The sequence below is a fragment of the Mycteria americana genome, unplaced genomic scaffold (assembly GCF_035582795.1).
Source record: "Mycteria americana isolate JAX WOST 10 ecotype Jacksonville Zoo and Gardens unplaced genomic scaffold, USCA_MyAme_1.0 Scaffold_39, whole genome shotgun sequence".
NCBI lineage: Eukaryota > Metazoa > Chordata > Aves > Ciconiiformes > Ciconiidae > Mycteria > Mycteria americana.
In genome coordinates, this window is record NW_027445626.1 from 720,163 (window position 1) to 735,177 (window position 15,015).

The following is a 15,015-nucleotide window of genomic DNA, read 5'->3' on the forward strand; positions in this document are numbered from 1 at the left end:
ATGGCGACATGGCACCCCAGAGAGAATTGAGACAGACAACGGGACTCATTTTTGAAACAACCTCATAGACACGTGGGCCAAAGAGCATGGCATTGAGTGGGTATATCACATCCCCTATCATGCACCAGCCTCCGGGAAAATCAAACGATACAATGGACTGTTAAAGACAACACTGTGAGCAATGGGTGGTGGGACATTCAAACATTGGGATGCACATTTAGCAAAGGCCACGTCATTAGTTAATACTAGGGGATCTGCCAATCGAGCTGGCCCTGCCCTATCAGAACTTCTACACACTGTCGAAGGGGATAAGGTCCCTGTAGTGCACATAAAAAACATGCTGGGGAAGACAGTCTGGGTTACTCCTGCCTCGGGCAAAGGCAAGCCCATTCGTGGGATTGCTTTTGCTCAAGGACCCGGGGGCACTTGGTGGGTAATGCCAAAGTATGGGGAAGTCCAATGTATACCTCAAGGGGATTTGATTTTGGGTGAGAATAGCCAATGAACTAAATGGTTTGATGTCACTTGCTATATAATACTGTATGTCATCACTTTTATGGTGACTATACACCATATCAATGGTATTTCAGTAAGGATCACCCAGATTAATGAAGAATGAGCTTTGATGAAACCAAGCAAAGTGCAGCAGTGATGGAACGAGAACTGGCTTCAGCATGCAACAATGCAACACCACGCACCATCTCTCCTGCCCTGAAAGACTGTTATGACAGATAGAGCCCAAAGTCATGGACTAAATGAACTCAATGGACATTGTAGAGGGATGGCCCATAGACCAAGGGAATGATAGCTGTGTGTATATATCTAGAGACAGGGAAAGTGGTGGTGATTAATTGTATTAGAAAGGGTAGAACCTGGGCATGACATAGATGGTATAGAATAAGGGGTGAACACTGTCCTGGTTTCGGCTGGGATAGAGTTAATTTGCTTCCTAGTAGCTGGTGTAGTGTTGTGTTTTGGATTTTAGTATGAGAATAATATTGATAACACGCTGATGTTTTGGCTGTTGCTAAGTGGTGTTTATGCCAGTCAAGGAGTTTTCAGCTTCCCATGCTCTGCCAGGTGCAAAAGAAGTTGGGAGGGGACACAGCCAGGAGAGTTGATCCAAACTGACCAAAGGGCTATTCCATACCATATGATGTCATGCTCAGTATATAAACTGGGGTGAGTTGGCTGGGGAGCAGGGGTCACTGCTTGGGGACTGGCTGGGCTTCGGTCGGCAGGTGGTGAGCAGTTGTATGAGGTTTTTTTTCCTTGGGTTTTGTTCCTCTCTTTCTCTCTTATTGTTTTCCTTCTCATTACAATTTATTATTACTATTTAGTTTTTGTTGTTCAAATTATTAAACTGTTCTTATCTCAGCTCATGAGTATTCTTACTTTTGCTCTTCCGATTCTCTCCCCCATCCCACCAGGGAGGGTAGGGTGAACGAGAGTCTGTGAGGTACTTAATTGCCAACTGGGACTAAACCACAATAAAGGCTTGACTAAAGTCCAAGTAGACAACATGCACAGCCTTCCCCTCATCCACTAAGCGGTTCGCCTTGTCATAGAAGGAGATCAGGTTAGCCAAACAGGACCTGCCTTTCATAAACCCACGCTGACTGGGCCTGCTCACCTGCTAAACTCCAGTCAACTGGCACCATCGCGCTTAGCCAGGACTGCTGAGAAAGGATTGAAAGTGTCTTGGTGGGGACTTCTGCCAGCTCCCTCAGTACTCTTGGGTGGATCCCATTCAGCCCCATAGACTTGCGTGTGTCTCAGTTGTGTAGCAGATCACTAACCATTTCCCCTTGGATTATGGGTGCAACAGTGGGAGATTTGTCTGCTCATTCCCTCCATGGTCTCTTCAGTGATGGCTCTCAGTGGGGACCACTAACACCCTCAGAAACTTGGAGGTTTGCTGCTGACTTTTACTTCTCTAGAGGCCAGTTCGTTCTACTTTTAGTATCTGCAGTTCAGGAACTTAGCACCACAGGGCTCATTCACATACAAAATGCCCTAAGAAGCCAACTCTCTGGGCATAATCTTCTTAATTCCCCAGTTCTTATGTGGTTAATTAGAGAGATTTCAGAAGTGAAAAGATTTCAATAGTCAAAAACAGTAAGAAAGGATTTCTTTTTCTTCCCCTTTTCTTCATTTGTCTGCTTACACATTAAGGGCTATCAGCAATCTCCAAATCACATTGAAAGTGAACATATTCAAGACTGAATACGTAGAGAAGGCAAGGCCCTGTGTGTCAGACACTCTATGGGCAACCTTTGTCCCTCCCTCCAACCCCACATGTCTCTCATCAGGCACCTGGGATTTACAGCACCTTTGTTCACATCTGAGCTTTCTCCACTACAGTCTGTAGCTGCATGTTTCAGCCCATTGGCACCAGTTTCCACCTGCTTTGCTTGGGGAACGAGCTGCACCCAGACACAGAAGGATGTTTCTTAATTGCCAAAAAACAGAAACAAATGAAGGCACAGTGCAATAATAAAAAAAAAAAAGGCACTCCTCTGCTGTCTATGAAGTGCACTTTACTTCCCCTGAAGTCCACTCTCCACAGTGGATAGCCTTAGACCTATAGAAAACACATTTTTGTGTCAAGCACAGATCCCAAGAAACCCCAAAGCACTCCCTGCCTCGGGCTCTGTCCATATTCAGTCTTGGCACACAGTGAGTCCCACGCTGAACTCACGAGCTCCCTCAATCCACAGAGGGAAGCAAAGACACAAAGTGTACAAAAGACTCTCTTTTGACTAGCCAAATCTGCATTCATCCCAACATCTCTGGGTTACAGGAGCATGTTCTTTGTAGCCTCTGCAGCATCCAGACCTACTCATTCCTCATTCTCCTCCAGCGCTGGACAGCTTGGGTGCAATTGTCCAGGCTTCCTTTTCTACTCAAGAGAGAGCAATCCATTGTCTCCACTGAGATGCTTTGCCCTACCCTGCCTGTCCAACAGCTCCTGCTCCAGAAATGCTCCCAGCAGCCCTGGGTCACATTTCCTAGTAATATGTCGGGGCTTCAGCTACCCGCACATATCTTGGAGGCAGTGGCCACCTCTGTGGACAACTGTATCAGCCCTTGAATGAAGATGTTAAGCAGAAGTTGAGACATATGCAGAAAAGGCCTGGGTGCACTAAGTGTATAAGAAGTCTTCCTTTTCAGAACTTTGATGCTGCTCTGTAAATTCTCATGATTTTTCCATAGGCCATGGACGTGGACCAGCGAGCTGATGGCACTTTCTCTCCCTCTATGTAAATAGAGATTGATACATCCGGTCCCTTCTGACTGGTAATTTTGACTTTGCTCAAGTAGCCCTTGATTTGATTCCTATCCAGCGTTGGCTGTTTTCCTCCAGAGTCCTGCCTTGAGGCACAAAGGCCTGGGATTAACTTTGCTTCTTCTTTAACTGTCCCTGAAGTAGTACCAGCTCATTATGGTGTCCTTGAATTTACTTTCAAGTTTCAAATGAGATTTGTTATAGACCAATTCTATTGTTGGAGGATGCTGTCCTTGAAGACCAGATGTACTGAGCTGGGCTACCATTGGATCCCCACTAGAACTGCCCAGAATAGGCCAAAGTCTGCTCCTCTGATGTCCGGCAGGCATCTGCAGTCTCCTATTTTCCTTCCTCAGTCCCCTCAGGAGCGGGGATCCAATATTTTAGGGTGACGACAGCCAAGATTTACAATGATCTTCACACCTCTGACCATTTCTTCCTTGCTGGCAAGTGTCAGAACCAGGCTTGCCTTACCTTTGTTGGCCCACCTGGCAGCTGTGCTAAGCGGTAGTCCCAAGAAACTCCAAAAACTGCCTGGACTGTTTGCATGCTGCTGCGTGACCCTTCCAGAAAATGCCAGGGTCATTAAAATCCCCAGCGAGGCCCAGCCTTCTACATCCAGAGACTCCCTGGCGGTGCTTAGAAAAGACTATGCCCCCTTCTCCACCCTGACTGGGGGTTCCTCATCTCCCACCACAATGTCACTTTTACTGGTCCCTCCTCTGATCCTCACTCATAAGGGCTCAACAAAGTTTTCACTTGCCCATAGAGGAGCTCCACACATCCCAGCAGCTTCTTCACTTTGAGAGAAACCCCACAGCTGAGCCTTCCAGCCCGCCTGTCCTGAAAAGCCTGTACCCATCCATTGCAGCGCCCCAAGCTGTGTGACTTGTTCTACCACGCCTTGGCAGTTAGTCCATCGACGCCAAGAAGCACAGGCTCCAGCTCGTCCTGGCTCTGCCCCTGGCTGAGGGCAAGGGTGCACATTTGGGCTGTAGCACCTCAGGGGAAACCTGGTAGCAAGCCTCCAAAACCCCGTGTGTGCAAAGGCTTTGCTTCAGAGCAGAGACATGCCAGAGTGGACAGCAGATGGACGACTAAAGCTGAAATTGGATGCCAAGAGAGTGAGGCAACCCTGCTGTCCCCAGGGACAGAGAGAAACAGGGCTGGGAAATGCAGCCCTGGAAAGAAATGGGTTTACTTCAGTGGTGTCTCTGCTGCCCCTGAGGGTGGATGGGAAGGTGATCTCCATGAATGACAAGGTGCTGCTGACAGGCCCACTGTCAAAACTGTTGGTCCGTTCCTTGGCTGTATCCTCAAGGGGGTGACTAAAGGTTGGTGGAGAAAAAAAACAGTAGTGTGAGAATGGAGACCCCCATTGGAGACCCCAGTGTGGTGTGCCTTATGTTATGGACTGCCCTACGTCTCCTGGATAGAAAAAGGACAGACCTTGCCACAGTGCAGTGGTGGCAATCCGTGGCTTGCAGAAAGGCACCGAACCTGTCTGCAGTGCTGTCCGGGGTGTCCGTCACATTCTTGCTCTGAATGGGGATGGCTTTCCTGGGCTGTACCTGCCAGCCGCATGTCGTTCTGTGCCAGAGCCTTGGCATCTCATGTAACACTACAGGCCTCTATTTGCACATTAAATAGAGTAACTGTCTGGAATTTGATTAAGTAATATGGGGATGAAAACCGTTGTTATAGTCAGTGGAGATCTAGGCAACCCAGCTGATGGAAAAGACAGAGAAACGCAGCTCTCCCTATGACACAGGACACTATTTGGTCAGGAGGCAGTGTAGGCTGCCAGAAGATAGTAAACGGGCAGGTGCAGCTGTCTTGCACATGCCTTGGGCAACCTCTGGTACCTCAAACCTCACCAGATATTTCATCTAAACAGCCACCTCCTGCCCTACCTCTTCATCATTTACCACGGGAGCTGAGACAAGGACCTCACATGCAGGTGCCTCTTTAACGCAGGCCTCAACTGAGGCAAGAGGAATGCCGCCTTCCGTGGGTTTGTGACAGGCATGGGAGGGAGCTGGGTCCCCCTCCAGCGCTAACAATAGAAACGCAGGCTGAGATGCCTCAATTGACTCAGCTGAATCCCTTCCCTCAGCAGGAGTAAAGAAGATCCCTTGTCTGGGTGTCCTGCCTAATGAGAAGACAAAAAAGGTGATTTTTAGACCTAACTCTGTCTCTGAGAGGAGCAATGCCACTGCAGGAAAGAAGTGTCTCTCTGCAGCTGAGGGAGGGAACATTCAGCCTGTTTCACAGCAGGTTCCCCTGGAGCCCCAGGGACACCTGGAGGGAGCCCAGAGGGGCAGAGGAAGTGCTGCCTTGGGCTGCTCCTCTGCTGCTCAGCTGGGCCGGGCTCCTGGGATGCAGGGAGCTCCTGGCAAGCGGGCAGCACTGCAGAGAGACAGCTCTGCCCAGGAGCGGCTCCTCCAGAAATTGCAGCAGGGCTGAGGGCAGTGTCTGCAGGCACCGAGGGGAGACGAGTGCGGCAGAGAGAGCTTAAAGGCAGTCTGGGGTGGGAGGACAGAGCTGAGCTTGTTCACAGAGAAATCTTCACAGCATTTGACACAGTAAGTCTCTGGCAGCAGGGCAATGCAGATGAGTCTTGCAGAGCTGGCACATGCCATGACTGATAGGACCTGTGAGGATGTCTGTCTTGGCTTCTCTGGGGTGAAGAAGGAGGACGTAGTCCAGAGCAGGGCTTCCCCGTTGCACTGTCAGAAGGTTCTCCTGGGGATGGCTGCAGGGGTGTGAAGCCGGGTGTGCAGGCAGGGCTGCCCAGGGCTGTCCTTCAGAGCAGGGTCCCTGTGCCCCAGGGGGCTGTGTGCCAGGGCAGGGACCCTGCTGCCTGCCCGGGTCCGCACTCAGCACGCCCGGGGAGCTCCCCATGGCGCTGCGGGGGGAAGCTCTGTGTGGAAGGAGCAACTCCTGGCAGGGCAGGCAGGGTCCTGCTGTTGAGAGGGTGCTGCATGGACCAGGGCTGCTCACAGCTCCAGGTTACCCCCAGGGCATTTCCAAGGGGACTTTTGCAGAGAAAGGTCAAAATGGGGATTACATTATATGGAAGGATTCAGTGCTTTGAGTTTTCTCTTCTTGGTTGGCTGGGTGGGCAGTGGTTGATGGAAATCTTTTCTGCACTCTGGAGAAGACCCCCGTTCTAACTAGGACTTCTCTGAGTGTCTCCTGAGCTCCTGTATATACAGAGATGTCCCTGGTCAGTGCCTTGCTACTAAGAGGTTTCTGCAGGGCAGAGCAGAGAACACAGCGGGTGGGATGGGGTCTGTGAGCACAGACAGGGAGGACACATGGGGACAGAGAAGCAGCTCCCAGCAGAGCCAGCTCCAGGCAGCAGAGTCATGGGCAGGCAGGGAGAGGGAGCTGCTGCCAGCAATGCCATGGGAGGGGCTTTTGGGCACCTCCCTGACATCCCCTGCAGCACAAACACTTTCCTGGAGCATCCCCCTGATCTCCTCTCCCATCCAGCACAGCTTCTGCCCCCAGGGTCTTGGGGTTTCAGGCTGAGTCTTCTTCTTAGCAGCCTGACACCCCATAAGGAGAAACACCTGAGGGCCTGTTTGTCTGTCCCTGTCCTTCGTCCCTTGGCAGGAGCATTGGGGTATTTCTTTGTGTTTCCCCTCCTGTCCTTGCTGCTTTTGTCCCCACCTTACCTGGGGGCTCTGGGCACTGCAGTGTGTGGGGCTGGCAATGAGCTGACCCTCACTTCAGGGCACCCCATCCTCAGGATTTTTGACTATTTGCTGGGGGTCCTGCTGGGCTGCAGGCTGCCTCCCCACAAGGGCACAGCTCTCCCATGGCATCTCTGTGCCCCAGAGAGGAGGGAGCCCCATGGAGAAGAATATTCGGTGCTAAGGCCATGGCAATGCTGCTCATCATCTCTATGTGGGCAGCTGCAATGAGCCCTGTGTGTCCCTGGCTGGGAGGGGGGAGCTGAGATCCTCCTCAGGTACGATGAGATGGCAGGGAGGGCTTTGGAGATCTGCACTGAGAAACTGGATTCCTCTGCTCTCAGCAGTGTCCAGTTTCTCCTCAGGGGATCATCGGGGTGTGATCATCGTCCTGCGCAAAGAGCTGCAAGGAAAGGGCAGCTGAGACCAGGGCTGATGGAGAGAGCAGCTCTCCATAGCCTGCACTAAGGGACAGTCCCTTTGCCTGTCAGCACCCACACGGTTTCACTTGGAGTGCAAGAGGAATGCCAAGGCTTTCTGCCTTAAAAACACTCCTCAGTTGTGGTGAGGCAACTAGAACAAAATACACAAACCAAAATCCCCACAGCTCTCCTCTGCTCTCAGGTGAAATGGGAGCAATAATGCTGCAAAGCTCATTGGTATCAAAGGCGGATTTAATCCGAGATGGCCCTGTGTTCCTGTTTACCTTTTGCTATAGGGCAGGACGGACACGTCAAGAGTCCACAGCAGAGCTCCCTGCTCCCAATGGCACCCTCTGCCAACACCACGCAGAGCTCATAAAAGGGACATGACAAAGGTCTACCTGAAAGGGGCAAGGAAGTCTGGGGGGTTTCCATGAGAACTGGAATAGGTTTTGCTCAGAGAACTCTGCCTTAACTTCTCACTGCCTTTTCCTCCTTGGACAGGTGCCCATGCCCACAAGCAGCAAATGTCCAATGCCAGCTCCATCACTGAATTCCTCCTCCTGGCATTTGCAGACACACGGGAGCTGCAGCTCTTGCACTTCTGGCTCTTCCTGGGCATCTACCTGGCTGCCCTCCTGGGCAACGGTCTCATCATCACCACCGTAGCCTGTGACCACCACTTCCACACCCCCATGTACTTCTTCCTCCTCAACCTCTCCCTCCTTGACCTGGGCTCCATCTCCACCACTGTCCCCAAAGCCATGGCCAATTCCCTGTGGGACACCAGGGCCATCTCCTACAGAGGATGTGTTGCACAGGTCTTTCTGTTTGTCTTTTTCATTTCAGCTGAGTATTTTCTTCTCACTGTCATGGCCTATGACCGCTACATTGCCATCTGCAAGCCCCTGCACTACAGGACCCTCCTGGGCAGCAGAGCTTGTGTCCACATGGCAGCAGCTGCCTGGGGCAGTGGTTTCCTCTATGTTCTGATGCACACTGCCAATATATTTTTAATACCACTCTGCAAGGGCAATGCTGTGGAGCAGTTCTTCTGTGAATTTCCCCAGATCCTCAAGCTCTGCTGCTCAGATGTCTACCTCAGGGAATTTCGACTTCTTGTGTTCAGTGCTTTTGTCTTTTTGGGGTGTTTTGTTTTCATTGTGCTGTCCTATGTGCAGATCTTCAGGGCTGTGCTGAGGATCCCCTCTGAGCAGGGACGGCACAAAGCCTTTTCCACGTGCCTCCCGCACCTGGCTGTGGTCTCTCTGTTTTTGATCACTGCCTTGTTTGCCTGCCTGAAGCCTCCCTCCATCTCCTCCCCATCCCTGAATCTAGTGGTTGCTGGTCTGTACTCGATGGTGCCTCCAGCAGTCAACCCCCTCATCTACAGCTTGAGGAACCAGGAGCTCAAGGTAGCAGTCTGGAAACTGATGACTGAATGTTTTCCAAAAACTGTAGTGTGTCCATCTTCTTCAACAGATGGCTCATAATGTCACTCAGTACAGGCCCAGCCTTTCTTTATTAGTTTCTGTGCTTGTCATTCTTGCTTTTTTATTTTATTGCTTTTTTCACTTGTGATCATGTTGTCCACAAAGAGATATGGACACTCCACTTCTGCTTCATTATCTACCTCACTAGTGTGACCCAGCAACTGGGTAAATAAGGAGCTATACTCCTTCTCTAATTAAACAAAATAAATGTACTTGCATTGTCTGGTCTGTCTGAGACCCAAGCAACTAAAACCGAGCCAAATGTTTTTCCTCATTGGTTCCCTCCCAAGTTAGAGGGGAAAAGAAGGACCTAAAAGCTTCCTTGGAGACAGGGCAATGGGGCAATCACGGAGTCCCCCCTACCTGGAAGGGAGAATGTTCCCAGCCCTTAGACAAATCTCTTCCTCCTCTCTCTCATGACCTGCATGGTGTTTGTGCTTGGGAAAACTCTCATCATCATGCTGGTGGTGGCAAACCGGCATCTGTACACTCCCATGAGCTGCTTCTTGGGGCATTTGTCTTCCCTGGAGACCTTCTACAGATCCAGCACCCTGCCCCAGGTGATGGCCCACTTCATGACTGGGGACAGCACCATCTCTGCTCATCACTTTGTTAGTACTGTTTCCTGCACATTTGGCATGTACAGAGGGTTTACTACTGGTGACCACATCCTATGATGAGTAGCGGGCTGTGTGCCACCCCCTGCTCTCTACAAGACTCATGAACGGGGACATCTGTCTCCAGAGGACAGCTGCACCTTGGCTAGGGGGATTTCTGGCAACTACAGTAATCATTTCAGTCATGTCCCAGAGAGAGTTCTGTGGCCTCACTGGAGTGGACCACTTCTTCTGTGAATTCACCCCATTGCTGGAGCTCTCACACAGTGACACCGTGACACTCATGCTCTTGCCTTTTAGAACCTGCTTTTTAGATCCCATCCTCCCCTTCCTGTTCACATGGGCATCCTGTGCATGCATCAGAGCTGCAGTGCTGGGGCAGATCTCCCATCCAGTATGCGCAGGCAGAAGGCCTTCTCCACCTGCTCCTCTCAGCCCACTAGTGCCACTGTTTTCTATGACACCCTCATCCTTGGGTGTATGTTGCCCAGAACAGCTGTCCTGAGAGAGTTTGGCAAAGCCCATTTTCTACATCATCCTCAGGCCCCTGCTCAATCCCCTGGGGGGAGTGGGACACTGAGAAAAACACTCAGGAAAGCTGTGAGCTGCATCGAGAGCTCATGGCAGCTGTGGGCCTGCAGGAAGAAATAACTTCTGGTTCTCTTTTGAACCAGCCAAGAGGACGTGGACTGGCATGTGCTGTGTCCTGACCAATCCCCTGGAAGCATGGGACATGGAGAAGGCTTTTGGTGTGAGCAGAGGCAGAGAGGTAGGTGCTGGTGGAGCTCGCTGGTGTCATCGTGAGACCTCTTTCCAACATGTTGGAAAAGCCAGAGAGATCAGAGAGGTTCCAAGGTCCTCAGAAAAGGCAAATATCAAACCCATGTTCAAGAAGGGCAAGAAGGAGGACTGGGAGAATGACAGGCTGGTCAGCTTCCCCTCAGTCCCTGGGAAGGTGATGGGGCAAGTCCTCCTGCAGCCATCTCCAGGCACTTGAAGGACAAGAAAGAGGTTGCTGAACCCATGTGGGAGGTGAAAGACGGACATGTTGTGTACCTGGACTTTTGCAAGTCCTTGGATGTGATCTCCCGTAGTCTCCTTAGAGCAGGCTGTTGGCATCTGGACTGAAGAAGTGGATCATGTCGTGGGTGGGAAGTTGGCTGGACTATCAGGAACAACTGCCATTAGTGGTACAAAGTCCTCCGAGGAGCCAGATACTAGCAGCATCCCTCAGGGTTCCGCAAAATCTCATAAAAAAATCATCCAAAGCCTAGCAACCCTGGAAATTAAGACTTTTTCAGCTGTTACGTAGAGTTCTTGTTCTGCACAGGTTTCAACTTTTTTCTAAAATTGACATTCTGGGCTTGAGTCAGTTGTTCGCACAGAGGTGGCCATTGCATCCAAGATACCCTGGGGTAACTGAAGCACCTGTGTGGGAAAGGTAACCCAGGAACCCTTCTGGTGATGAGCTGGTTTGCAGGCAGGGTACCTCTGGCAGGGTGCAGGGCATCGCCTTCCTCCAGCGCTGCTGGGTGGCCTGTGAAGAGGCTGTGAAGAGGAAGCACAGCAGCACAATGTGTCCCCTTGGATGCTGGCTGTGAGGTCACTTCTGAGTGGTCAGCAATGGGGAGAGAGATATTCTCAGGTCAGGAAGGTCATGCGAAAGCTGCCCCCAACAAGATGACACATTTGGGGAGGTGAGGAGGAGCCTGGGCAAGAGAAATGGGAGATTTGGGTGAGGGAAGAGAGGCTTGGCCAACAGACACAAAAGGCCTGTAGAGGTCAAATGGCTTATAGCGATGGTGCTGTGAAAACACAGACTGTGAAAACATTCATGTTAAGCCCTTACACTATCTCTAACCAGTAACCTTCAGCCCTAACATGATCCTTAAATGCTACTCCTGCCCCTGACAGTAATCCACTGTCACTAACCTACCTGAGGTTAGGCTATCCCTAACCTAAAACCTTACGACTAAGCGAAATCCCAAACCCATAGTCCCTTATCCTTACTCTTATCCTCTTACTCACCCTAGCCTTTATCCTTAGCATTAAGATCCTAGCCTTAATCTTAGCCCTGAGCCCAGCCCTAAACAAAACCCTAGCCCACAAAGCTCGCCCACACCTTAAACACTACCAGACACCCTCACCACACCACCAAACCTTCCCCCTAGGCCTTTGCCTAATCCCTAAGCCTGAAAGGTGAGCTCTAAACCCAAAGCCCTAACCTGAACACCTAACCCCTGAAGCCCTCTTTCCCATGCTCTGACCCACTCATCACCGTCCCCTCTCCTCACCCTTACTTAAGCTGTTTGGCCCCTTGGGGCAGGGCAGGGATCGTGAGGTCTCGGAGCAGTCGCATGGTGTCGGAAGAGGAATGTGAGGTGACCTGTATCTGACCAGCTCATAGGCCACAAGGAGGAGATGGGTGGGAATGCTATGGTGTGGTCAGCTGTTCTTCAGGGTCTCATGGCACAGGAGGAGGCACGTGGCTGTGAAGGTGGCTGTGAGGTCACTTCTGTCTTTGGAGTTGATAGGCCAGCAGCAGGAACATGGCTGGGAAAGGGACTGTGAGGTCACTTCTTTCGGAAGCAGCTGGTAGCTCAGGCCTCGACTCATGGCTGGAATATGTGCTTTTAGGCTCACATTTGCCAGCAGCCCTGATAAGGCAGCAGAAGGCACCTGGTTGGCACACTGATTATGAGATCCCCTCTGCTGAAGTTCCTGGGCGCTGTGCAGTTGAACATGTGTATCCATGACCCAGAGGAGGCAACTCTCACCATGTTTAATGTGAACAAATGCCGGACTCTGCCCCTAGCACAAAATCATGCTGGGCACAGGTATAGACTGGGAGAGGAGTGGCTGGAGAGCAGCCCTGCAGCAAGGGCTCTGGGGGTGCTGGTTGACAGCAGGCTCAGTAGCAGTCAGCAGTGTGCCCTGGCAGCCAAGAGGGCAAACCGCATCCTGGGGTGCATCAGACACAGCATGGCCAGCCGGCCAAAAGAGGGGATTATCCCACTGCATTTAGCAATGGTGCAGACTCACTGTGAGTACTGTGTGCAGCTCTGGGCCCCACAATTTAAGCAGGATGCAAGGTACTCAAATGAGTCCAGAGGAGGGCAACAAAGCTGGTGAAAGGGTGGAAGGAATGTCCTGTGAGGAGCGGCTGAGGATGCTGGGCTTGTCTAGTTTGGAGAACAGGAGGCTGAGGGGCAACCTCCTTGCTCTCTACAGCTTCCTGAGGAGGGGAAGTGGAGAGGGAGGTGCTGATCTCTGATCCCTGGTATCCAGTGACAGGCCACGGGGGAATGGTTCAAAGCTGCGCCAGGGGAGGTTTAGACTGGAGATTAGGAAGCATTGCTTTACCAAGAGGGTGGTCAAACATTGGAACAGGCTTCCTAGAGAGGTGGTTGATGCCCCATGCATGTCACTGTTTAAAGAGGCATTTGGACAATGGCCTTAATAACATGATTTATCTTTTGCTCAGACCTGAAGCGGTCAGGTATTTGGACTAGAAGATCATTGTAGGTCCCTTCCAACTGAACCATTCTATTCTATTCTATTCTATTCTATTCTATTCTATTCTATTCTATTCTATTCTATTCTCTGTAGCTGTACAAGGTGGATCCCTCCAGCAGCTGGGCTCAGACACTCAGTCTCCTCAGTTGCTGCCCCTGGATACCAGCCTCCCCAGTTGCAGGCACCTGGACATACGAGCCCCTGAGGCCACAGCCCCTTTCCAGATGCTAGTACAGAACACCCCAGTCACACACACACCCCCTTCCACACACACTCCAGTCTCTCAGGTGCTGGCACTATTGACATAGGGGCTGTCTGACCCCCTGCTCCAATTGCTGCACTCACACCCCTGTGCTCACATGTTCATGCAGAAAAGGGATTGCCTCACACAGGAAAGAGTTAGAAATTAAGTTTAATTTGAAGACAGGACAGACGGCACTGGTCGGGGTCCTCCCCTAAACTTCCATAATAAGTCTCATGCAATCCAAAAATGCTCTTCCCTGCATCCCATAATGTGTCCTATACCCCTAGGCAACAATGCCCTTAGTGCAAATGCTGATCCAGAGACCTCCTCTCAGAGACTCATCTTGATGGGTTTCACACCTGGACAACGGGGCTGATGGCTCTCCCAGGGCAGCCCTGGAAGGAGCTGGGACAAGGTCTTCATTCCTCAGGAGCCTGTAATTTGGGGTCCCACCTGCCACTGTGCCTCTGTGCTCTTCTGGGTTTGTGGGGATGGGCTCTTGATGAGCTGGTGGCTCTCCTGTGATGGGTCTGGGAGCAGCTGGGGCAGGGTATTAACTGACTTACTCCTCCTGCCATTGTTAGTGCCTTCTTGGTGTGTGCAGATGAGCTTCTTCTCACTTAACCAAAAAACAATCCAACAAGAACATAAATCTCCTGAGGCTTCTGTATTTGCAGGTTACATACATATGCATTGGTGTTATTTAACATATGATAGCAGCTCATGGGAATTGCTGTCCAGAAATGCATCATGATTAGGGGAAAAGCCGTGTTGTTGCAACGGCTTCGTTCAGGGCCAGTATCACAGTCTTGTTTCTAAGACTGTAGATGAACGGATTTAAGAATGGGTACAGGACAGTGTTCAGCAAAGCTACAATTCTGTTTGTCTCCAAGGAAACATCCTCGGAAGGACGCACATAGAGAGCAATGCAGCTCCCATATGCAATGGCCAAGGTGGTGAGATGGGAAGAACATGTAGTAAAAGCTTTTTTTCCTCCCAGAGGCTGCTGGCAGGTGTAGAATACAGAAAAGGATGCCCATGTAAAATGCCAGAGTGAAACATAGGGAACCCAGTATGAGACATGATAATAAAACAGACTCTATTTTCCACAGCAAGCTGGTGTCAGAGCAGGACAGGTTGAATAAGGGGGAGTTGTCACCAAAAAAATGGTGGATCTCGTTCGAGCCACAGAAAGTCAGCTTGTAGAGGAGGACCAGATGCTAACTCAAGACTGTGATGCCTATGACCCAAGCAGCAATGACCAGGTGGACGCAGAGCTGAAGCTTCATGATGGCAGCATAACACAAAGGCTGGCAGATGGCAACATAACGGTCAAAGGACATGACAACAAGTAGAACCAACTCGGTACAGCCCAGGGCAAAATAGAAACAGGATTGGGCAAAGCAGCTGCTTAGTGAGATGGTTCTCCTACCAGAACCCAGGATCACAAACAATTTGATGCTTGTGGAGGATGTAAACCAGATTTCCAGGAAGGCCAGATTGCTGATGAAAAAGTACATGGGGGTTTGCAGGCGGTGATACACACACACGAGGAAAATGATGGTTGCCTTCCCCATCACTGTTGTCAGGTATAGGAGCAGAAGGACCAGAGAGATAAATAGCTGTAGTCTTTGATCAAGCCCTGAGAAACCCGCTAGGATGAACTCAGTCACTGCAGTTTCATTTTCTGCTCCCATGCTGAATTTCAGTTCATCCTGCTGAGACAGGAGCAT

At 50.8% G+C, this 15,015-nt stretch overlaps 1 protein-coding gene and 1 pseudogene across 1 annotated transcript; one reads left to right on the top strand and one right to left on the bottom strand.

Moving 5' to 3' along the window:
• Positions 1-7,939: 7,939 nt before the first annotated feature.
• Positions 7,940-8,905, top strand: LOC142403575 (olfactory receptor 14C36-like). Its single transcript, XM_075489822.1, has one exon. It carries the CDS (start codon positions 7,940-7,942, stop codon positions 8,903-8,905), a length of 966 nt encoding a protein of 321 aa, XP_075345937.1.
• Positions 8,906-14,036: 5,131 nt separating this feature from the next.
• On the bottom strand, positions 14,037-15,015 carry LOC142403632 (olfactory receptor 6E1-like; annotated as a pseudogene).